The sequence below is a fragment of the Oryx dammah genome, unplaced genomic scaffold, assembly GCF_014754425.2.
Source record: "Oryx dammah isolate SB20612 unplaced genomic scaffold, SCBI_Odam_1.1 HiC_scaffold_14, whole genome shotgun sequence".
Taxonomy (NCBI): Eukaryota; Metazoa; Chordata; class Mammalia; order Artiodactyla; family Bovidae; genus Oryx; species Oryx dammah.
In genome coordinates this window covers 4,674,291-4,698,160 of record NW_024070198.1, presented here as the reverse complement: position 1 = coordinate 4,698,160, position 23,870 = coordinate 4,674,291, and the positions used below count along the sequence as shown (strand labels likewise).

The window sequence follows — 23,870 nt, the reverse complement described above, 5'->3', positions numbered from 1 at the left end:
GTTCCTGGACACAATTCTGTCTTCTTCCAGCTTTCCTGACTCCTGAATAAAGCAACCTTTCTTTTCCTACCAACAACCGTCTTTTGAGCACTAGCTTTCAACTGGCAAGCAGCAGAACATGAGTTTGGTAAAAACTCTTGTATTCTTTGATGTTTAATTTATCAAATTATTATTTACAAATTATTTTAAATTAAATTAAAGACATTAGAGATTGATCATACAGAGAAAGAGGCCTTTTCAGAGTTTCCCTTAACTTATTAAAGCAGAAACATTTGCAAGTGAAGCTGCCATAAAAATGTTCTCTGGGGGAGTTTTATAGCCATGAGAAAAGAAACAAAGAGAAGAAAAACACTAGAGTCTACATAAACAAACATCATCACAAGCTTTCTTTACCTCCTGCTTATTCCCTAGAAACCTCCTCATTCTTTAGCTGCTTAGGCAGCAACTTCATTTGCTTGCTTTGTTACACATATAACCATCCTTTATTCTTTTCACTTGTTAATCTGTGTGGGGTTTTTTTTTATATGTATATTTATGGCTGTGATGGGTCTTCCTTGCCGATAGGGGGCTTTCTCTAGTTGTGGAGAGTGGGAGCTCCTCTCTAGTTGTAGTGTGCGGCCTTCTCGCAGCGGTGGCTGCTCTAGTTGTGGAACGTGGGCTGCAGCGCACTCAGGCTTCAGTTGTTGCTGCTTGTGGTCTCAGTAGTTGTGGTTCCCAGGCTCTAGAGTACAGACTCAATTATTGTGGTGAGGTAGATGTCTAATACTTTGGCCACCTGATGTGAAGAACTGACTCATTGGAAAAGACCCTGATGCTGGGAAAGATTGAAGGAAGGAGAAGGGCATGATAGAGGATGAGATGGTTGGATGGCGTCATCGACTCAATGGACATGAGTTTGAACAAGCTCGAGGAGTTGATGATAGACAGGGAAGGCTGGTGTGCTGCCATCCATGGGGTCGGGAAGAGTCAAACACGACTGAGCCACTGAAATAACTGTCTGAGAAATTGCAAGGCTGCCATTGTAGAGACAAGATTCCAGTTCTTTTTTAATTCCAACTCTTACTCTCATACAAACATCTCACTCCATTAACCTAAAGCTATACCCTTTGTTCCACTTTCCTGACTTTTAGAGGAATGTGTCCTTGGTCTGGCAGGTCATAAAACATCCAGACACAAGACAAGACATTCAGTCATTGTTGACCAACTTGTCAAGACGGAAAACACAAGGTGGACCATTAACTTTTAGCTCATACATCTGGTGCCTATTTGGTCTTTAAAAGATGGCCTGCAGTCATGAGAAAGGCTCGTGGAATGATAACTCAATGTCTATGAAAACCCAAGGACGGGGATTAAAAAAAAGCCATAAAAATAACAGATTGGAAGTAGGGACTTTCAAACTAATTGGTCAGAAATTACATACATCAGGAATGTGAGCCAATCAAAAATGAATAGATCAGTACTGGTAAAGATATAAACTGCTGTAGTTCAGTTCAGTTCAGTCACTCAGTCATGTCTGACTCATTGCGACCCCATGGACTGCAGCATGCCAGGCTTCCCAGAGCTTGCTCAAACTCATGTCCATTGAGTCAGTGATGCCATCCAACCATCTCATCCTGTGTCATTCCCTTCTCTTCTTGCCTTCAATCTTTGCAAGCATCAGAGTCTTGTCTAATGAGTTAACCCTTCACATCAGGTAGCCAAAGTATTGGAGCTTCAGCTTCAGCATCAGTCCTTCCAATGAACATTCAGAGTTGATTTCCTTTAGACTGACTGGTTTGATCTCCTTGCAGTCAAAGGGACTCTCAAGCATCCTCTTCAACAACCACAGTTCAAAAGCATCAATTCTTCGGTGCTCAGCTTTCTTTATGGTCCAACTCTCACATCCATGCATGACTACTGGAAAAGCCACGGCTTTGAATATATGGATCTTTGCTGGCAAAGTAATATCTTTGCTTTCTAATGTGCTCTCTAGGTTTTGAGGTAGAAATTACTAGGCAGTCAGTATAGAACTCTGAGACCTCAGTCTTGTTTTCAGTAAACATCCTGGTCCATTGTCCTAAATTCCTGGAATATGTGTTTAGTCTGATAGATTATTAGCACTCAGATCCAGGAAAGGGCAGTAATTAAATTATATTCCATATGTTTAGAGGAAAAACAACTGGTGATCATTAATCTAAGCCAATCAGTCCGATTCAGTTCAGTCATGGCAAAGTAATATCTCTGCTTTTTACTATGCTGTCTAGGTTGGTCATAGCTTTTCTTCTAAGCAGCAAGCATATTTTAATTTCAAAGCTGTAGTGATTTTGGATCCCAGTAAAATTAAGTCTGTCACTGTTTCCATTGTTTCCCCATCTATTTCCCATGAAGTGATGGGACTGGATGCTATGATCTTAGTTTTCTGAATGTTGAGTTTTAAGTCAACTTTTTCACTCTCCTCTTTCACTTTCATCAAGAGGCTCTTTAGTTCTTCTTCACTTTCTGCCATAAGGTGGTGTCATCTGCATATCTGAGGTTATTGATATTTCTCCCAGCAATCTTGATTCCAGCCTGTGCTTTATCCAACCTGGCATTCCACATGATGTACTCTGCACATAAGCTAAATAAGCCTTGACATACTCCTTTTCCTATTTGTAACCAGTCTGTTGTTCCATGTCCAGTTCTAACTGTTGCTTCTTGACCTGCAGATTTCTTGACCATACAGATTTCTCAGAAGACAGGTCTTAAATTCTTTAAGGGTTTTCCACAGTTTATTTCAATCCACACAGTCAAAGTCTTTGATGTAGTCAATAAAGCAGAAGTAGCTGTTTTTCTGGAACTCTCTTGCTTTTTTGATGATCCAATCAGTTCAGTTCAATTCAGTTGCTCATTCATGTCTGACTCTTTGCAACCTCATAGACTGCAGCTCACCAAGCTTCCCTGTCTGTCACCAACTCTCAGAGTTTACTCAAACTCATGTCCATTGAGTTGGTGATTCCATCCAACCATCTCATCCTCTGTCCTCCCCTTCTCCTCCTGCCTTCAATCTTTCCCAACATCAGGATCTTTTCAAATGAGTCAGCTCTTCACATCCAGTGGCCAGAATATTGGACTTTCAACTTTAGCCTGAGTCCTTCCAATGAACATTCAGGACTGATTTCCTTTAGGATGGACTGGTTGGATCTTCTTGCAGTCCAATGGACTCTCAAGAGTCTTTTCCAACACCACAGTTCAGAAGCATCAATTCATTGGTGCTCAGCTTTCTTTATAGTCCAACTTTCACATTCATATATGACTACTGGAAAAGCCATTAGATGATCCAATGGATTTTGGCAATTTGCTCTGGTTCATAAGCCCATACATCTGGTCTATTATTAAATGGCCAGAGGATATGAAAAAGGGTGGTGACTTAATCCAAGGATCAAGAGAGGGCATAAAGATGTTAAGTATCTTTATCTTTAAATTAATTGGTTAGAAATACTGTGATTTAAGGAAGGATATAAAAACTGCTGTAAGTCCCACCTTGGGACTCTATTACCCCTCTCAGTATCTATGCTGAGAGCTTTGTACTTTCCTCTGCTTTAATAAATCCTATTTGCTTGCTACTGTGAATGTTGCCTGTTTATGTATTCTACTCTTCAGATAAGAACTCAGATTCCTATCTTAGTTTGTCATGGCTTTTCTTCCAAGGAGCAAGTGACTTTTAATTTCATGGCTGCAGTCACCATCTGCAGTTATTTTGGAGCCCAAGAAAATAAAGTCTGTCACTGTTTCCATTGTTCCCCCATCTATTTGCTATGAAGTGATGGGACCGTATGCCATATTTTTTTCTGAATGTTGAGTTTTAAGCCACCTTTTTGGGGTCATGTCACCTCTTGTCAGGGTCTGTGCTGGGAGTTTTATACTTCTCTCTCCTTTAAAATAAACTCTACTTGGGTGAGGGTTTGCATGTTCCTGAAGTTCTCCACAAACAAGAACTTGGATTCCTGTTTCAGTGGTGCACAGGATTAGTTGCTCTGAACCATATGAAATCTTCCTGGACCAGGGATTGAACCTGTGTCCCCTGCACTGCAAGGCAGTTTTTTAACCACTGGACCACCAGGAAAGCCCTTGGGTTTTGTTTTGGTTTTGGTCAGTCTAATACAAAAGTCTCTGATTAGTAAATCTAAGAGGACAGAGAAAAATATTTTTCTTTCTCAAGAACAGAATAAATATATTGAGATTGTACTGATAATCATGATTGGTTAAAATTTTATATACTTTAAAAAATTTATTGTTAACTTTTGGCCTCACTGCATGTCTTGTGGCATCTTAGTTCCCTAACTAGAGGTTGATCCCAGGCCCTTGGCAGTAAGGGAGCAGATTCCTAACCACTGGCTTGCCAGGGAATTCTCCTGATGGGTTAAATATATGAATATGTAAGTATATAATTTTATATAATTTTTTAAGTCCTCCATTAACTGTTTTAAATTTTCCATGTCTGTTTATTATATCTAGTACAGCTGAACATATATTAGGGGTAACAAATGACATGTGAGATAATTTTGGTCTACAAATATGAATTTTAAATTATACTTTAAACCTAGGAACTGAGTATAAATAGAAAAGTCTTAATTTAACTTCTTTTTTTTTAGAAAACACACCAAACCTACTATTTTAAATTATGATTATAATATAGGAGAGTAGAATTTGCCACCCCCAAATATGTCTCTGGCATGTTTATTTTAGGCTGATTATTTTCAAGAAACTGAAGGCACAAAGGAAGCTTTGAAAACTGAGAAATAGCCTTTTGTAAGGGACATTTACATATACAAGGGAAATCTTTTGTAAAGGTGTCTCCTTGGCTATACCTGGAAGAGGGAGCTGATCTTATCACTAGCAACTTAAATATGCATATCAACTTTTGTTGTTTACTCACTAAGTTCCGTCTGATTCTTTTGCAATCCTATGGAATTAGGCCTCCAGGATCCATGAAATTTTACAGGCAAGAATGGAATGTGTTGCCATTTCCTTCTCCAGGGGGTCCACCCAGGGATCAAACCCAGGTCTCCTGCAATGGTAGGCAGATTCTTTACCACTCTGCCACCTGACTTCCTTTAACTAAACTTCTACCCTCAATATCTTCTGTGTTTAGCTAAATATGATACTTAAGGTAAGGGCTTCTGCCATACTGGGGAGTAGTTACCCCGTTTTCCTGAGTCTTCCCCATGTATATAAAAGGTATGTGTATGTGTTAGTCGCATCTGACTCTTTGAGGCCCCATGGACTGAAAAGCCCCCAGACTCCTCTATGGAATTCTCTAGGCAAGAATACTGGAATGGGCAGCCATTCCCTTCTCCAAGGTATCTTTCTAACCCAGGGATTGAAACCAAGTCTTCTGCATTATAGATTCTTTACCATCCAGGCCACCGGGGAAGTCATATGTGTGATACAACTTTGTCTTTTTTCCATTAATCTGTTTTATGGCAATGTGATTATTAGACCAACCAAAGAACCTAGAAGTGCAGAATGGAAAAATTTTCCACCTCTACAATTGTGTAGAATGTAGTTTGCAAAAGAGACAGTGTCAATTAAAATTTAAGAAAGATATTTAATTAATACCATTTTATGTAATATTGGATATGCCACATTCCAATGGTGATTTCCTTGGTTCTTGCCTTTCTCAAGGGTAAGAATTCAGTCTAGAGGCATGGTGTTGTTCAATTGCTAAGTCATGTCCGTGTTTGCAATACATGGAATGTAACAGACCAGGCTTCCCTGACCTTCACTATCTCTTGAGTTTTCTCAAATTCATGTCCACTGAGTCAGTGGTCCTATCTCATCATCTCATTGAAGGCAGTCAGTGTAGTACTCTGAGACCTGTTTTCAATAAATATCTCCCTCCATTAACCTAAAGTTATATACTCTTTGTTCCAAATTCCTGGAGTGTATCCTTGGTCTGATAAACTATTAGCACTCAGGTCCCAGGGAGGTCAGTAATTAACTTCTGTTCCATACGCCTCAGGGAAAAACAACTGTTGATCATTAATCTTTTAGCCCATACATCAGGTCCATTGCAAAATGGCCAGGAGGCATGAAAAAGGGTGATGACTTAATCTGAGGATCAAGAGAAGACATAAAGATTTTAAGCTAAACATTTTGACCTTTAAAATGATAGATTAGAAATTATGTATTTTAAGTACAGGAGCCAATCAAAAATGTACATATTAATACTGGCAAGGATATAACCTGTTATAAGTCCCACTTTGGGGGGACTCTTTATCCCCTCCCAATGTCTATGCTGAGAGCTTTGTACATTCCTTCTCTTTAATAAATCGTATTCACTTGTCACTGTGAGTGTTCTTTCTTTACTGTGAAGTTCTTTCTTAGGCTCTGTTAACCAAACTTCTGATTCCCATTTCATCATCCTCCACCCTCTTTTCCTTTTGCCTTCATTCTTTCCAAGCATCAGGGCCTTTTCCAAGGAGTCAGCTCTTTGCATCAGGTTGCCAAGTATTGGAGTTTCAGCATCAGTCCTTCCAATGAATGTTCAGAGTTAATTTCCTTTAGGAATGACTGGTTTTGAAACTGTTTACCTCAGTTTGGGACTTGAACCCATGAGCCAGGACTCAAACCTAACCGAAACCTAGTTTGGTACTCAAACTCCCATGGCTTGGACTTCAACTCAGACAAAACCCAGAGTCTTCCAACTGAGATCACAGACCTGGTTTCAGGACCTAGTGAAGCTTAGGTTCTTGATGTTTCATCACGGAAATAGAAACAAAGGGATAGGTAAGAAGCGGATTTATTCAGAGAGAAGCACACTCCATAGACAGACTGTGGGCCATCACACGGGGTGAGTGCAGCTGCTCTGAGATATGGCATAGTTAGTTTTAATGAGCCGGGTAATTTCATAGGCTAATGAGTGGGAAGATTATTCCAACCATTTGGGGGAAAGGGTAGAGAAATTGGGCCACCACCCGCATTTTGGTCTTTTGGTACCTTGACCTGTCATGGCTCCTCTGGATATGTCATTTAGCTTTCTGATTGAAGATCAAGGTCTAGTTGAAGGTGACTTGTATGCCATCTTGGACCCACTTGATTCTAACAGATTTATGGTTTGTCTTGGGGTATGAAATTCTTTCAAATGTTGTACCCTGTCCCCTGCCCTCCTGTGTCAGTTTCAACTCTTTGCAGTCCATGGGACTCTTGAGAGTTTTCTCCAGAACAATTCAAAAATATCAATGTTTCGGCACTCAGCCTCTTTTATGGTCCAACTTTTACATCCATACATAACTATGGAAAAACCATAGCTTTGATTAAATGGATCTTTGTCAGCAAAATGATGTCTCTGTTCTTAATACACTGTCAAGATTTACTATATCTGTCAAGGCAAGGAGCAAGCATCTTTCAATTTCATGGCTGCAGTCACAGTTCCCAGTGATTTTGGAAACTGAGAAAATAAAATCTGTAACCGCTTATACTATTTCCCCTTCTATTTGCCATGAAGTTATGGAACGGGATGCTATGATCTTACTTTTTTGAATGTTGAGTTTTAAGTCAGGTTTTTCACTCTCATCTTTCACTTTCAAGAGACTCTTCATTTTCTGCCATTAGAGTGGTATCATCTGCCTATCTGAGGTTTTTGATATTTTTCCTAGCAATCTTGATTCCAGCTTTTGATTCATCCAGCCTGGTATTTCACATAATGTACATTGCTTGTAAGTTAAATGAGCAGGGTGACAATATAGAGCCTTGACATACTGCTTTCCCAATTTTGAATCTGTCCATTTTTCCATGTCCATTTCTCACTGTTGCTTCTTGTCAGGAGGCAGGCAAGGTGGTCTGGTATTCCCATCTCTTTAAAAATTTTCTACAGTTTGTTGTGATCCCCACAGTAAAAGGCTTTAGTGTAGTCAATGAAGAATCAGTAGATATTCTTCTGGAATTTCTTTGCTTTCTTTATGATCCAGTGAATGTTGGCAATTTGATCTCTGGTTCCTCTTCCTTTTCTAAATCCAGCTTAAACATCTGGAAGTTCTCTGTTCATGTTAGGTTGAAGCCTAGCTTGAAGCATTAGCCTGCTAGCTTGTGAAATGAGTGCAACTGTATGATAGTTGGAACATTCTTTGGCACTACCCTGCTTTGGGACTGGAATGAAAACTGAGCTTTTCCAGTCCTGTGGTCACTGCTGAATTTCCCAAATTTGCTGGCATATTGGGTGCAGCACTTTCATAACATTATCTTTTAGGATTTTAAATAGCTCAGCTGGAATTCCATTACCTGCACTAGCTTTATTCAGAAAAATGCTTCATAAGGTCCACTTGACTTCATACTCCAGGAAATCTGGCTCTAGCTGAGTGACCACACCATTGTGATTATCCTGGGCATTAGCACCTTTTTGTACAGTTCAGTGTATTCTTGCATCTGTTTTTAATCTGTTCGGTTTTTGTTAGATCCTTGCCATTTATGTCCTTTATTGTGTCTAAATTTTCAGGAAGTGTTGCCTTGGTATCTTCAATTTTCTTGAAGAGATCTCTAGTCTTTTCAATTTTATTGTTTTCCTCTATTCTTTGCATTGTTCATTGAAAAAGTCCTTTCATATCTCTCCTTGCTATTCTTTGGAACTCTGCATTCATATGCACGTATCTTTCTTTTTCTCTTTTGCCTTTTGCTTCCCTTCTTTTCTCAACTTTTTGTAAGGCCCCCTCAGACAACTACTTTGCCTTCTTGAATTTCCTTTTCTTTGGGATAGTTTTGGTCACTACCTCTTGTACAATGTTATGAATCTGTGTCCATAGTTCTTCAGGTACTCTATCAGATCTAATCCTTTGAATCTATTTGTCACTTCCACTGTATAATCATAAGAGATTTGATTTATCTCATACCTGAATGGCCCAATGGTTCCCCTACTTTCTTCAATTTAAGTATGAATTTTACAATAAAGATTTCATGATCTGAGCCACAGTCAGCTCCTGGTCTTATTTTTGCTGACTGTATAGAGCTTCTTCATCTTTGGCTGCAAAGAATATAATCAGTCTGATTTTGGTATTAACCATCTGATGATGTCTATGTATAGAGTTGTCCCTTGTGTTTTTGGAAGAGGGTATTTGCCATGACCAGTGTGTTCGCTTGTCAAAACTATGTTCGCCTTTGACCTGTTTCATTCTGTACCCCAAGGCCAAATTTGCATGTCATTTCAGGTATTGTTTGATTTCCTAGTTTTGAATTCCATTCCCCTATGATGAAAAGGACATCTTTTTCTAGTGTAAGCTCTAGAAATTCTGGGAGGTTGTCACCAACTGTTTGACTTCGGCTTCTTAGACATTAGTGGTTGGCACATAGACTTGGCTTACTCTGATGTTGAAAGGTTTGCCTTGGAAAGGAATTGAGACATTTCTGAAGTTTTTCAAGATAGCACCTATATGCTGCATTTCAGACTCTTCTGTATGTTTGTTATACAGATTTAAGTGCAAGCCTTCTCCACTGATAAGTTTCTAGAGATTTAGAATCACCCTTGACTTCTTGGTACAGATAGAAAGACACCCTTTACAATTGGAGTTTTTACTTGTAAATGAAAATTCTATTAGTTTTTAGAGCTTCTTTTCTGCCTGCTGTGTTTTTTGTTTATTACTCAGGCAAAATACTTCTTATGCTTGCTGAAATAAAATTAATAATTTAGGCAAATGAGAAAATTTCTTCCCCTTTAATGTGTACTATACATGTACGTTAATCATACCTCCTTAGGAAATAATATTCTTTCTAATCTCATCAAGGGTCACAATTCCTTAGGAGATTACCCTCCTTCTTAATCATGTAAGGAGTCATGAGGATCAATGGTCAATTACTCTTTGTACTTGTAGGTTGTGTAAATTGTCTATAATACATCATTTAATATATAGCCCTTTGCCCTAGAAACTTATATGTAACTGTGCTTTGACCTCTGATGGGAAGAATAGCTCTTCATGCTCTCTGAGACGCTGTCCCTGGGTTATAATACTCACTTTGGTAAATAAAATTTTCCATAACTTTCTTAGATTGACTGATTAATATTTTGTATACATGCTAAAGAGACACATTTTGGGCTGATACATTCTGCTCCTTTTCGCTACTACAGGTGAAATACACTAAGAAAAACTACCAACTTGATTAATATATACATAGACATTTTCCAGAATTTGTCACCAATAAATACAATATAAATAGAGATATGAAAATAGGCCTTGTGTACATTCCTAACTTGCAAGTCTCTGGAAGGTGCTTTTAATCCATAATTCTCTTTTCACAATTCAGAACCAAATTTGATCTTAAAATATTGCCTAAAACAAAGCCCCCAACAATTATAATAAAAGCTAAAAAGAAAGGAATATTGTGCTCTTCTAGTAAAATGCTTGCTCTTTTGTGACTCTTCTGAATAAAGGAAATAGCATTGTAAATTGGGAGTGGTAAAAATAAAGCATAATTGTTTCCATAAATATTTTATGTGATTTTATTAAGTTGATATTTTCATTCACTGCTATGTGTAAATCCAATACATATTAAAAACTACCTCCCTCAAATCCTTCCTTCTATTCTATTTTCCTTCCTTATTTCTTTCTATCATTTTAAAAATAAGATAATACTTTAAAAGTTTAAACATTTAAAAATATTACTAGTTAAGGAAACTGTGACTATAACTGGCAACAAGCAAGGATGCACCTCCTTTAAGAGTTAATCAAGTTTAACTGTCTAACTTGTATTTTCTCAGTGCGCATTATTTATATATCACTTATAAAGTTGCTAACATTCAACATTTAATTATATGAAACTGTTACCAGGTCCAAGCTTGATCTGCTCACTACACTACAGGCCAGTGAATCTGAGAGATGAGGTGTTGAGGCAAGGAAGAGACTTTAATCAGAGTGCCGGCAGACTGAGAAGATGGCAGGCTAGTGCCTAAATATAACCACCTTACTGGGGTCTGGATGCCAGGTTCTTTTATAGATTAGAGATGAGGGGAGGTGAAGAAGCAAAGTGAAAAGGACATTAATCTTTCAAAACATCTCCTAGAATGACTGTGGCACAGACCATGAACTCCTTATTGCCAAATTCAGACTTAAATTGAAGAAAGTAGGGAAAACCACTAGACCATTCAGGTATGAGCTAAATCAAATCCCTTACGATTATACAGTGGACGTGACTAATAGATTCAAGGGATTAGATCTGATAGACAGAGTGCTTGAAGAACCATGTACGGAGGTTTGTGACTTTTTCCAGGAGACAGGGATCAAGACCATCCCCCAAAAAAAGAAATGCAAAAAGGCAAAATGGTTATCTGAGGAGGTCTTACAAATAGCTGTGAGAAGAACAGAAGCAAAAGGCAAAGGAGAAAAGGAAAGATATATGCATCTGAATGAAGAGTTCCAAAGAATAGCAAGGCAAGATAAGAAAGCCTTCCTCAGTGATCAGTGCAAAGAAATAGGGGAAAACAATAGAATGGGAAAGATTAGAGATCTGTTCAAGAAAATCAGAGACACCAAGGGAACATTTTCATGCAAAGATGAGCACAATAAAAGACATAAATGTTATGGACCTAACAGAAGCAGAAGATATTAAGAGGCGGCAAGAATACACAGAACTATACAAAAAAGATCTTCATGACCCAGATAACCATGATGGTGTGATCACTCACCTAGAGCCAGACATCCTGGAATGTGAAGTCAAGTGGGCCTTAGAAAGCATCACTATGAATAAAGCTAGTGGAGGTGATGGAATTTCAGTTGAGCTATATTAAATCCTGAAAAGATAATTCTGTGAAAGTGCTACACTCAATATGCCAGCAAATTTGGAAGACTCAGCAGTGGCCACAGGACTGGAAAAGGTTAGTTTTCATTCCAATCCCAAAGAAAGGCAGTGCCAAGTAATGCTGAGACTACTTACTGCACGACTGCACTTGTCTCACATGCTAGTAAAGTAATGCTCAAAATTCTCCAAGCCAGGCTTCAATAGTATGTGAACCATGAACTTCCAGATGTCCTAGCTGGATTTAGAAAAGGCAGTGGAACCAGAGACCAAATTGCCCACATCCGTTGGATCATCGAAAAAGCAAGAGAGCTCCAGAAAAGTATCAACTTCTGCCTTATTGACTATGCCAAAGCCTTTGACTATGTGGAGCATAACAAACTGTGGAAAATTCTTAAAGAGCTAGGAATACCAGACCACCTGACCTGCCTCCTGAGAAATCTGTATGGTCAAAAAATCTGCAGGTCAAGAAGCAACAGTTAGAACTGAATGTGGAACAACAGACTGGTTCCAAATATGGAAAGACTGTATATTGTCATGCTGCTTATTTAACTTATATGTAGAGTACATCCAAAAAAAATTAGGGTTAGGGTTGGGCTGGATGAAGCACAAACTGGAATCAAGATTGCCAGGAGAAATATCAATAACCTCAGATATGGAGATGACACCACCTTTATGACAGAAAGTGAAGAAGAACTAAGGAGCTTCTTGATGAAAGTGAAAGAGGAGAGTGAAAAAGTTGGCTTAAAGTTCAACATTCAGAAAACGAAGATCATGGCATCTGGTCCCATCACTTCATGGCAACTAGATGGGGAAACAGTGGAAACAGTATCAGACTTTATTTTTTGGGGCTCCAAAATCACTACAGATGGTAACTTCAGGCATGAAATTAAAAGATGCTTGCTCCTTGGAAGAAAAGTTATGACCAACCTAGACAGTATATTAAAAAGCAAAGACATTGCTTTGCCAACAAAGATTTGTCTAGTCAGAGCTATGGTTTTTCCAGTAATAATGTATCAATGTGAGAGTTGGACTATAGAGGAAGGTGAGCACCGAATAACTGATGCTTTTGAACTGTGGTATTGGAGAAGACTCTTGAGAGTCCTTGGACTTCAAGGAGGTCCAACCAGTCCATCCTAAAGGAAATCAGTCCTGAATATTCATTGGAAGGACTGATGCTGAAGTGAAAGTCCAATACTTTGGCCTTCTGATGCGAAGAACTGACTCACTGGAAAATACCCTGATGCTGGGAAACACTGAAGGCAGGATGAGAAGGGGTTGGCAGAGGATGAGATGACTGGATGGCATCACCAACTCAACAGATATGAGTTTGAGTAAGCTCTGGGAGTTAGTGATGGACAGGAAGGCCTGGTGTGCTGTGGTCCATGGGGTCGCCAGGAGTCAGACATGACTGGGTGACTGAACTGAACTGAACTAGAATGGCAAGACTCAGTCAGGGTATGTGTTAATTTCTTCCTTCCTGTCATCCACAAGTGGACAGAGTTCTGAAGAAAAATACTTTAACATTCAGGCAGAGGGGCATGATTCTGTGAGGCAAACTGTTCTATATGATTATAATAACAAAAGCAATGAAAGGCAAGTCAAAGAATCAGTTCCTACCTGGAGTCTGATTTGGCTTCCTCCCTACAACAAAACCTTTAATTAGCTTCCACAACTTTTGTGAGTGCAGTTATGCAAGGAATTGCAGGGGATACAAAGAATAATCCAATACAAAAACTGACAGGGAGGAATTTAAAAGCATACAGATAACTACAACATAGAGTCAAGAAAGCCACAAGTAATATTTATCAGTGTGTGATGAATATTGACCTAGCTGCAACTTTCTGTCAGTGCCTTAGAAGGAAGTTGTATTGACCTTGTCACTGAATACTTAGTGACAATCTTTATTCAAAGCCTCCAGTCCTCTGCTCCCACATGATCATAACACAATTTATTATATCCGGATACCCGACATATCAAAGCCCCTCATTGTTTTTAATTAATTATTTATTAAATAAGTAGAAAATTTCATCAATGTATTGCAAGGAAGAACTGGTTTTTGTTTGTTTGACTCAAAAATAAGATATATATGCCTAGAACTTCAAAATAAATTTTATATTATAAATAGCTCACAGACAACTAACTCAGTCATAATCCATTCTTTTTTACAAAACACAATTTAATAAAACTGCAAATATTTCAACTATGAAAATATTCAGGCAATAAACACCTCTAACCATCAAATGATAAGTAAGACTTCAATTCCTTCAACTCAATTGAAAGGCTTTCTTGCTGTAAAATAGTTTAATTGCTCACTATTCTTTGATCAAACTAGAGACAAATGCTAATTTCTAATTCATTCAGTATCTGCTCTATATTTAGAACTGTATTAAGTTAAATATTGGCTATGTGAAGTGGAGCCAAGAAAAATGTGAACTCTAACAAATACTGTGAAATTATATGAAACCTGTTTTATTAAGAATATGAGACAAAAATGCTGATGTTCAAGACAGAGGAGAAATATTGTATGACATCCCCTATATGTGAACTCAAAAAAAAAAAAAAAAGATACAAATGAGTTTATTTACATTACAAAACAGAAAGAGATTCACAGACTTAGAAAACAAACAGAGGGAAGGGATAATTGGGGAGCTTGAGGTGGTCATGTACACACTAATGTATTTAAAATGGATAACCAACAAGGAGCTATTGTATAATACAATATTATGTGGTAGCCTGGATGGGGGAAGTTTAGTGGAGAATGGATACATGTGTATGTATGGCTGAGTCCCTCTGCTGTTCACCTGAAACTGTCACATTTAATCGGCTATGCCCCAATACAAAATAAAAAGTTCAAAAGAAAAAATAATGCTAATGTTTAGATTTATTTTTGGCAATATCATAGAAGCCTTGGAATAAGAGACTTTTAACACTTACATATTTAGTATTCAAGTAGTTTGAAGTTAACAAAAGGGCTAGAGGCCTCCACCAGACTCACTCATAGATATATATATTACATACTCTTTCATTACTTTATCAGGTATTTGCAGTAGAGAAAGAAAATTTAAAAAATAATAATAATTAAAGTTGTCCTGAGTCTTTTGACCCTAACTCAGTTATCTAAGACCTTGGAGGTGTCAGTCTTGCTTCCCTTCACTAATGAAAGATGGACTATCACCAACCGGAATTGTAAAATATATCCTAGTAACTTGACTCTCTTGGATTTCTTTATTCAACAATGAAAATAGCAACAACAAGTTTGCCTTGGTCTAAATCACTTTAGAAGTGTGTTCTTTCTCTTCTTCTTTGAAACTTTTTTTTTTCTTTTTTTGAGACATTTACCTAAATTTCCTTAAATTTTATGTGTACTAATAAACAGAAATAGTATCATTACATGCCTTCATTACTTGAAAATTTTGTAAATAGTTCTTAAACCTCTATCTTCCTCCATTTCAGTCCTACTCTCCAGAATATGCCCAAGAAACTGGCAGAAATAAAAACAATGGTTGTAAAATTAGCATTTATTCCACATATCAGTGTGAGGTAGACATGAGAAAAGGTCAGAATAAGGGTTATTCTGAAAAGTCATTTTTATATCCAAATCTATATATTTGAAATATTTTGAAGAAGAGAAGGATATGTCACCTCATAATATGTCACATTGGCATACTGAGTATTTTATGTTCAAGTTTCTTAAGAAATAGCAGTGCAAGGAGGACAAATATTGTCAGAATGTGAAAAGAACTCTTCCTGTCCCAGGAGGATAGAAAGCATCATTATCACCAGAAATAGAGATTTTAGGGGCCAAGAGGCTGTGTAAAACTACCACATTATTTACTCACTAATTTGATATTCTCAGCCCATGCCCCCTTGCTTTGCAAATTCTTCACAGATTTGTAGTTTTCTAGTCTAAATGACAGCTCTCTTTGGTCATTTCTTTCAGTCTCCTTTTTTTTTTTTTTTAATAAGACTGCTGCACATACGTTATTAAATTTTTTTCTCCTGTTAATCTGTGTTGTGTTCATTTAATTTTTAGGTCAGCCAAAGAACTGCAAAAAATTCAGCTCAATTAAATAGTGAGGAGACCAGAAGGGGGAGTTCTCACAGTCTGCAAGCACAGCATAGCTTATTATCTCTTCTATTTTGGCAACAACTCAACCAATGAAAAGCCATGGTCTCTTTATTTACTACAACTCTCTCAACTTTTTTTCCCCCCTTCTTTCTTCCTTCCCTTGCTTTGTGGGGACTTGCATATGACTCCTCATGGGTTGTAGACCCCAAATTTCTTATCCCAAATAAACCTATTTTTATTGGAGAAGTATTTGGCAGTCTATTTATTTCAGTTCAACAAATATGTATAATATAATATCTTGTTACAAAAGATAGCTAATGTCACTTCTCAAGATTTTTTGATGTGAAAATGTGGAATAGCGCTGATACTGATAGAATAATTCAAACAGTATTCTTGCTATGAGTCTTAGTTAAATGTAAACCTTTTCTTTCTGACAATAATTTATGGACTCTTGAATGAAAAAAAAAAAAGAAAAGACAAAAAGGGTTCGCTTAAAACTATGTACAGAAATGAGTCTGATTTTTTTGTTTGTTTGTTCTAGGGTAACATCAAAATTCTAATAGAGTGTATCAGAAGTTTCAACAAAAGGAAACCCCTGATTTTTGTACTTCTTTGAACTTCCTTTCCAAGATTTTTTTCCTCCTTTCCTCTAGAATTTATCATTGCCTCATTTTCTATTTATATTTAAAATAAATGGTGTGGGTACTAATGTTGCAAAATTTCTAAATAAAATAACTGACAAGCTTTTTTTAATGTGGGTCTCCCATATGAGAGTACATCATGAGAAACGCTGGGCTGGAAGAAACACAAGCTGGAATCAAGATTGCTGGGAGAAATATCAGTAACCTCAGATATGCCGATGACACCACCCTTATGGCAGAAAGTGAAGAGGAGCTAAAAAGCCTCTTGGTGAAAGTGAAAGAGGAGAGCGAAAAAGTTGGCTTAAAGCTCAACATTCAGAAAATGAAGATCATGGCATCCAGTCCCATCACTTCATGGGAAATAGATGGCAAAACAGTGGAAACAGTGTCAGACTTTATTTTGGGGGGCTCCAAAATCACTGCAGATGGTGACTGCAGCCATGAAATTAAAAGATGCTTACTCCTTGCAAGGAAAGTTATGACCAATCTAGATAGCATATTCAAAAGCAGAGACATTACTTTGCCGATTAAGGTCCATCTAGTCAAGGCTATGGTTTTTCCTGTGGTCATGTATGGATGTGAGAGTTGGACTGTGAAGAAGGCTGAGCGCCAAAGAACTGATGCTTTTGAACTGTGGTGTTGGAGAAGACTCTTGAGAGTCCCTTGGACTGCAAGGAGATCCAACCAGTCCATTCTGAAGGAGATCATCCCTGGGATTTCTTTGGAAGGAATGATGCTAAAGCTGAAACTCCAGTACTTTGGCCACCTCATGTGAAGAGTTGACTCATTGGAAAAGCCTCTGATTCTGGGAGGGATTGGGGGCAGGAGGAGAAGGGGACGACAGAGGATGAGATGGCTGGATGGCATCACGGACTCGATGGACGTGAGTCTGAGTGAACTCCGGGAGATGGTGATGGACCAGGAGGCCTGGCGTGCTGCAATTCATGGGGTTGCAAAGAGTTGGACACGACTGAGCAACTGAACTGTACTGAACTGAACTGAACATACATATACATAAAAAGAAAACTCACAACTACATGAAATTTCAATGATTCCTTTTGCAAATCAATCAAATCTTTGTACTTTAAGCAAAGCCAAGCCAATGCTGAGTAACGTTTAGTAATTTATCATTAGACTTCTAGCCTCTTAAAAACGGTCTACTTTGAAGTCCAAATTGATTGCTCATATTTCAACTTTCCTTATGACTTCAAGAGAATATATATGGTTTTAATGGACAGTTTACATTGTACATTAGTTAACATCAATACAATAATTAAAAAAGACTGTAAAAGAATAACTTTAAATATATAAATATCATTATTCTATATAAATATAAGAATATAAGTTGTATACATATAGATAGATGTATGATGTTGTTTTTGTTTTGGTAGCAAAGTCATGTCCAACTCTGACTCTTTTGCAACCCCATGGACTATAGCCCACCAGGCCCCTCTGTCCATGGGATTTCCCAGACAAGAATACTGGAGTGGGTTGCCATTTCCTTCTCCAGAGGATCTTCCCAACCCAGGGATCAAATCCATGTCTCCTGCATTGGCAGGCAGATTCTTTGTCATTGAATCACTAGGAAAGCAAATATATATATACATTTTATATATTTGGCAATAAATGCTTAACAATCAGCTGAAACAAGAAGCCCTGACTAAGGCAGGAGATAGATGGACTCCAGCTTATATATTTACAACTAGCCTCTTGTTTATACTTTGAGATAGAAATGACAACAGGAACAGGATGAAAAGCCATACTTTGTCTCCTGTAGATACTGTAAGGTATTAGTAATGTCAGGGGCAAAGAAGGGCTAAGCCTTAGTTGGGTAAAAGATAAGGAAGTCACATATTTCTCATCCTTGGGGTCAGGGAGATTTCCCAAATTACACTTGCACAGAAAGTTTCCTTAGGAGAGGAGAGTGCTAGGCAATTATCAGTTTTGCTAACTTCGCAGAGCCCCTCACACTGAGATCCATCTTGACTAAAAGCATGCTTGCACACACAGGGAGAGTCTGGAGACAAATCAGATATGGGGTCAAAGCAAGATGACTGGCCAGAGGAAAACAAAGACGTGGAAGCCTGCCCCCTTATAAATGATTTAAATTTCCCCTGGATACGACTGACTGAGCCCACCCACCGTGTATCCACACATATTTCTCTTAGTAAACACTTTATCTGTTTCACTGTTTTCCATCTCTTTGTTGAAATTCCTTTCCAGAGGGGATAAGAACCAGGGTAGTGCTGCAATCCAGGTTCAATCCCTGGTTGAGGAACTGAGATCCTGCTCCAAGCCACCACAGCCACGGTCACCCCACAGGGCACCAGAGAACATGACCTGAATCGTTTGTCACTTTCTATACACTTTCTATATTTAAATATCTCCCACCATGGCCACAAATGAGGTCACTGAACTCGGAGTTGGAAAGAGAAGCTCAAAACTGACCCTCAAGTAAACATGAAACATCTTTCAGCCCCAATAATCCACTGTATTAAATATGTTATACATCTAAAATGTAGAGGAAATGAGCATTCTTCTTTATAACTTGTGGAAGTGTGATGTGTTACAACAATTTGGAAGATAATATGACATTATTTACTAAGATGAAAAGTATATGTGCATATATATTAATATATGTATGTATATACACACACACACACACACACACATATATATATATATATATGGGCTTCCATGGTGGCTCATACAGTAAAGAATCTGCCATATGTACATGCATATATACAATTTTTATCATAGTAATTTTATCTCTTAATTATCTATTCATACACAACCAAGTACTGGTACTAAAGAAGTTTATGTAATGCTGTAATGATATCAGAATATATTCCAAGTATTAGTTGAAGCACATTTTTGTTTGCCAACTTGCTAATCCTCACAAGAAACCTATGTGGTATGTTTCATTAATATTGCCCTTTTACTGCTTAGGAAACTGACATACAGAGTATACAGAAATTCACACAGCTAGGCAAGGGCAGAATTAGGATTTGAATTTGGACAATGTCGTCCTGAAGTTTATGGTTTTACCACTATACTACACTCCTTGCCTCTTATGAGAATCCTGAAATTAGCTATCAATTTTATGGCAAAAAACAAAAAAACTTAAGTACAGCTGAATAAATCGTAACATACCTAAATTTTGATATATTATATATTTTTGAAAGGATATAATCTGAAAACACAAAAAATCATATAATTTCCTGTATTTAGTATTCACATTTTGTATTGCATAATTTAAATTTATATTAACATTGCTATTACAGATAAAAGGCTTCCCTGGTGGCTCAGATGGTAAAGAATTTGCCTGCAATGTGGGAGACCTGGGTTCGATCCTTGGGTCAGAGAGATCCTCTGGAGAAGGAAATAGCAACTCAATCCAGTATTCTTGCCTGGAGAATTCTTATGGACAGAGGAGCCTGGCAGGCTACAGTCCATCCGGTTACACTGACAGGACTAAGTGACTTTCACTTTCACTTTCATTACAGATAAAATCAAATCTTCATTCAACTTCTCACCAATTCCATTCCTTCCTTTCAAAGCTCCATGTATATCCTGTTATTTCATAAGTTTATCCTTGAAATGACAAAAATTTCTGTCATTCTCAGTTACAAGTAGTCTAGCAAATTGGATTCAAATTGTCCCAGATGTCTTCATAGTTTAAAGTAGACAACAAGTCAGATGATTTATTTTATTTTATATTTCTTTTTAAAAACTCATTTTAAATAATACAATAACAATTAGTTTTCAAATACATTTCTTAGCAATCTGACTTTTCTATAAATTTTAGTAGAGATTTTGAGTCAGGAAGGAAAATCGTATCTTTTCTTCACATTTTCCTTTACATAGAAAAAAAAGTTTCAATGTTTTTGAGGAATTCTAAAGGGTCCTCTTTAATAGATTTTACTTCTTCCTATATCTGCAGTTTCTTCTCTATTCTCTGCTACTGAGCCCTAAGACAAACCACACTGAATTGGAAAACAAAGCAAAACAAAACAAAATATTTTGAATGAAAGTCTAGCAAACTGTCATCAAGAACTAGTTCTCCAACTATAACTACCATCACAAGTATACTACACACACACACACACACACATTTATGTTCTTTCTACTGAAATATCTCCAAAAAAGAGAAAACATGGCCACTTAGGGACACTTGGTTGCATATAAGCTTGTTAAGGACAACTGGTGGAGGATAGTTTTTCTTTCTTTTCTAAAACATTGGAAAAACAGCCAAGTTTCAAGATGAATAGATTTTAAGGACAGAAGGAATCTGAGTCTTTAGTGATATACTTGAACTGTCAAATCAACCCTTGAATCGCATAAATTTAAGAATTTTATTAAAATAATGATGATATAATGATAATAACATTATACAAGCAACCGTTCTTCAGGTTTTGTTATTGCTGCCCACATATAAAGATCATGTTCACAGTAACTTATACGTCTTGAGCAACTAGTAATAAAAGATAAATGACTCAATAAGTGATTCAATAAATGATTCAAAAGTTCTCTACCTTTAGTGTACTTTGAAGTTCCCTGGGGAGCTAATAAAATTGCAAGTTTTCCACTTCTACCTTCTGAAATTTGTATTCAGAGGGTCTGAGGTTGGGTCTAGGGATCTACAGTTTTAATGCACTCCCAAGGTGATTCTGGAGAAGGAAGTGGCAACCCACACCATTATTTTTGCCTGGAGAATTCCATGGACAGAGGGCCTTGGTGGCTAAAGTCCATGGGGTCACAAAAAAAGAGCCAGACACAACTGAGTGACTAACACTAAAGGTGATTCTGCTGCAGTTGTTCAGTCAATCATGCTTTGAGAAATACTTCAGTATGAGCTAAAAACAAATCATTCAAGTGTTTGAGTGAGTCCAAGACTGGAGAATACAGTGAGTGGGAATAATCTTCCCATTCTATTCCACCCCATTCCTCATCCAGAAAAATATAATATACAAATTACACTGAGGGCAGGGCTACCTAGTTGAGGCTGTAAATTTATAGTGAGCACATACATTCTAGGTGAGTTCTGTATTTCATAAATTCAGAGGAGAGAAATAAGAGAAATTGATAACTCACATTAGCTTGGATGATGACAAAGTAGCGAGTCTTATCTTCATAGTTGAGCCTCTTCCTTAACACTACATTTCCAGTCAACATGAGGGGAATTTCAAAAGTGTCGTTGGAAGTCTGCAAATAAAGATACACATCTGAGATCATCTGAACATAAGATAAATTAGAGAATCTGATATTTCAGCTTAGTCCCCTTGAAAGTTATAGACAACATGTTCATCATCTAAAAACAGAATGTGAATGTCAGCTTCAGGTTTAATGTTCTTATTTCTGAAAATTTGTCATTCTAATCAGTAGATCTTACTTAGATGATGACATCTAGGAAACTTACTTCTTGCGATAGTTTTTCACATATTTAATATGTTTACAACTAAAAACAGATATTTGACATTTTCGCTACATTTTTGCCTATTTAAACATTGTGTGTCTGTGCTGAGTTGTGTCTGACTTTTGCCACCCCATGACTGTAGAACACCAGGCTCCTCTGTAGATGGGATTTTCCAGGCAAGAATATTGGAGTGGGTAGTTATCTCCTGCTCCAGAGGATCTTCCCAATCCAGGAATCAAACTCACATCTCTTGCATCTCTTGTATTGGCAGGTGGATTCTTTACCATTGTGCCACCTGGGGAGACCTGTAGGTCTCTAAACTAAGCCAGGGAGTGTAAAGATGGTTTAATCTAAATATCTAAGTTAGTTATAGGGGACACTTCAGTAAATAATTGCCATATACACTATAAAACACAACTCAATGTGTTGTTACAGGGCTATTAACTGTCTAACACAATTACCACAGAGCCATATATCAATTTTTAGTATAGTTATGAACTATATGGTGGATTTTTTTACCCAAAAGTCACCTCATTCTTGGTGTCAGAACTCTATAAGCTCAGGTAACTGGTAGCTTTGTGCTTTAGGGGAGGCTATGCCTCTAAGCAGGGATTCCCGGGATGTTCAGTGGTAAAGAATCCACCCGTCAATGCAGGAGACAGAGGTGGGATCCCTGGGTCAGGAAGGTTGCCTAGAGAAGGAAATGGCAATCCACTCCAGTATTCTTGCCTGGGAAATCTCATGGACAGAGGTGCCTGGTGGGCTACAGTCCATGGGGTTGCAAAGAGTTGGACAGGACTGAGTGACTGAGCAGGGACGAATATGCCCCTAAGTAGAGTGAGTTTTGGCAAATCGACTCCAACCATGGACATTCCACACCTTACCAGTGACTGCTGGAAATGTACATGGGATCTAATTCTAGATAATCTGAAGAACTTTTCTTAATTGTAAAGAGAGAGAGACACACAGGGGAATATTTTTTTTTCCCTTTTCTGCTTATAGATGCTTCTATAAGGATATAAAACTTGGAAATGTCAGCAGTCATTTTGGAACTACTGGTACAGTTAATCTAGAAGTAAACAAAATGCTGAAAATGGAAGAGCAGAAAATAGAAAAAAGTTATTTCTGTGATATCTCTGAGTTGCTTAACAAATTCTGATACCACCCCTTCTCTGAACAACCTGTTATGAGACATAATCCATGACTTTGTTGGCAAAGTCACTTTAAATTGTTTTCTATTATTTGCAGCTGAAAGCACTTTGATACATGATTATCTCCTGTCTATGTGTCCTCATCTTGTAGTCCTGTCTCTTTTCCATTTATGCCATGACTCTTTACAGATGACATTTGCTTTTAATTTTCTCCTGCCTAAAGATCCCATCCCTCATTTCTCTGAGTAATAAATTCTATAAATCCTACTCAGTAAAATCTTCTTTGTCATCCAATTTAGGATTACGTCTTTGATCTTATGATATATTGTTTTTTCCAAACAACATTTGTTATTTGTGTATTTTCTGTCTTCCCTTACAGATTTCTCAAGGATCTCAGTCTATGAGCTGGAAATACTTACCTTGATGTTTCTAGTCAAGTAATGTAATGCATGGCTTGTGATTCTGTTTTAGTTGACAATCATTATTCGTAGAATTATTATTAACATTACAGTTAGTAATTAGGGATTTTATTGCTAATTAAGGATTGTTGTTATTGTTCTTAAGAGCACTTTTTGGATGGAACATCCATCTTCATTGAGGCATGCAAAATTTTTTTAATTGGTACACATGGACCCTAGTTCTCTGATCAGGGATCAAACTTGGGCCCCCTCCATTGGGAGTGTGAGTCTTAGTCATTGGGCCACCAGGGAAGCTCTTAAGCTCCTATAACACATTTTTGATTAAACCTAATTTTTATTTTCTAAATCACTCTTTTATAGATATCTGAGATTTTCCATGTGCTAGAAGTTCCATCAATATTTATGTTCCAAGAAACATAAGGAGACTATTAGCTT

The 23,870-nt window shown here is 37.5% G+C and overlaps 1 protein-coding gene across 8 annotated transcripts in view; it reads right to left on the bottom strand.

Moving 5' to 3' along the window:
- The window catches only part of PCDH15 (protocadherin related 15), an 874,191-nt gene that overhangs the window by 470,161 nt on the left and 380,160 nt on the right, over positions 1-23,870 (bottom strand). For 7 of the 8 annotated variants that reach the window (XM_040254669.1, XM_040254668.1, XM_040254664.1 and 4 more), the window contains one exon: positions 21,544-21,654. The exons of the other annotated variant lie outside the window; for it this stretch is intronic. In XM_040254669.1, the coding sequence (XP_040110603.1) occupies positions 21,544-21,654 (111 nt within the window). The remainder of the gene's footprint in view (positions 1-21,543; positions 21,655-23,870) is intronic. 8 annotated transcript variants of the gene reach the window in all.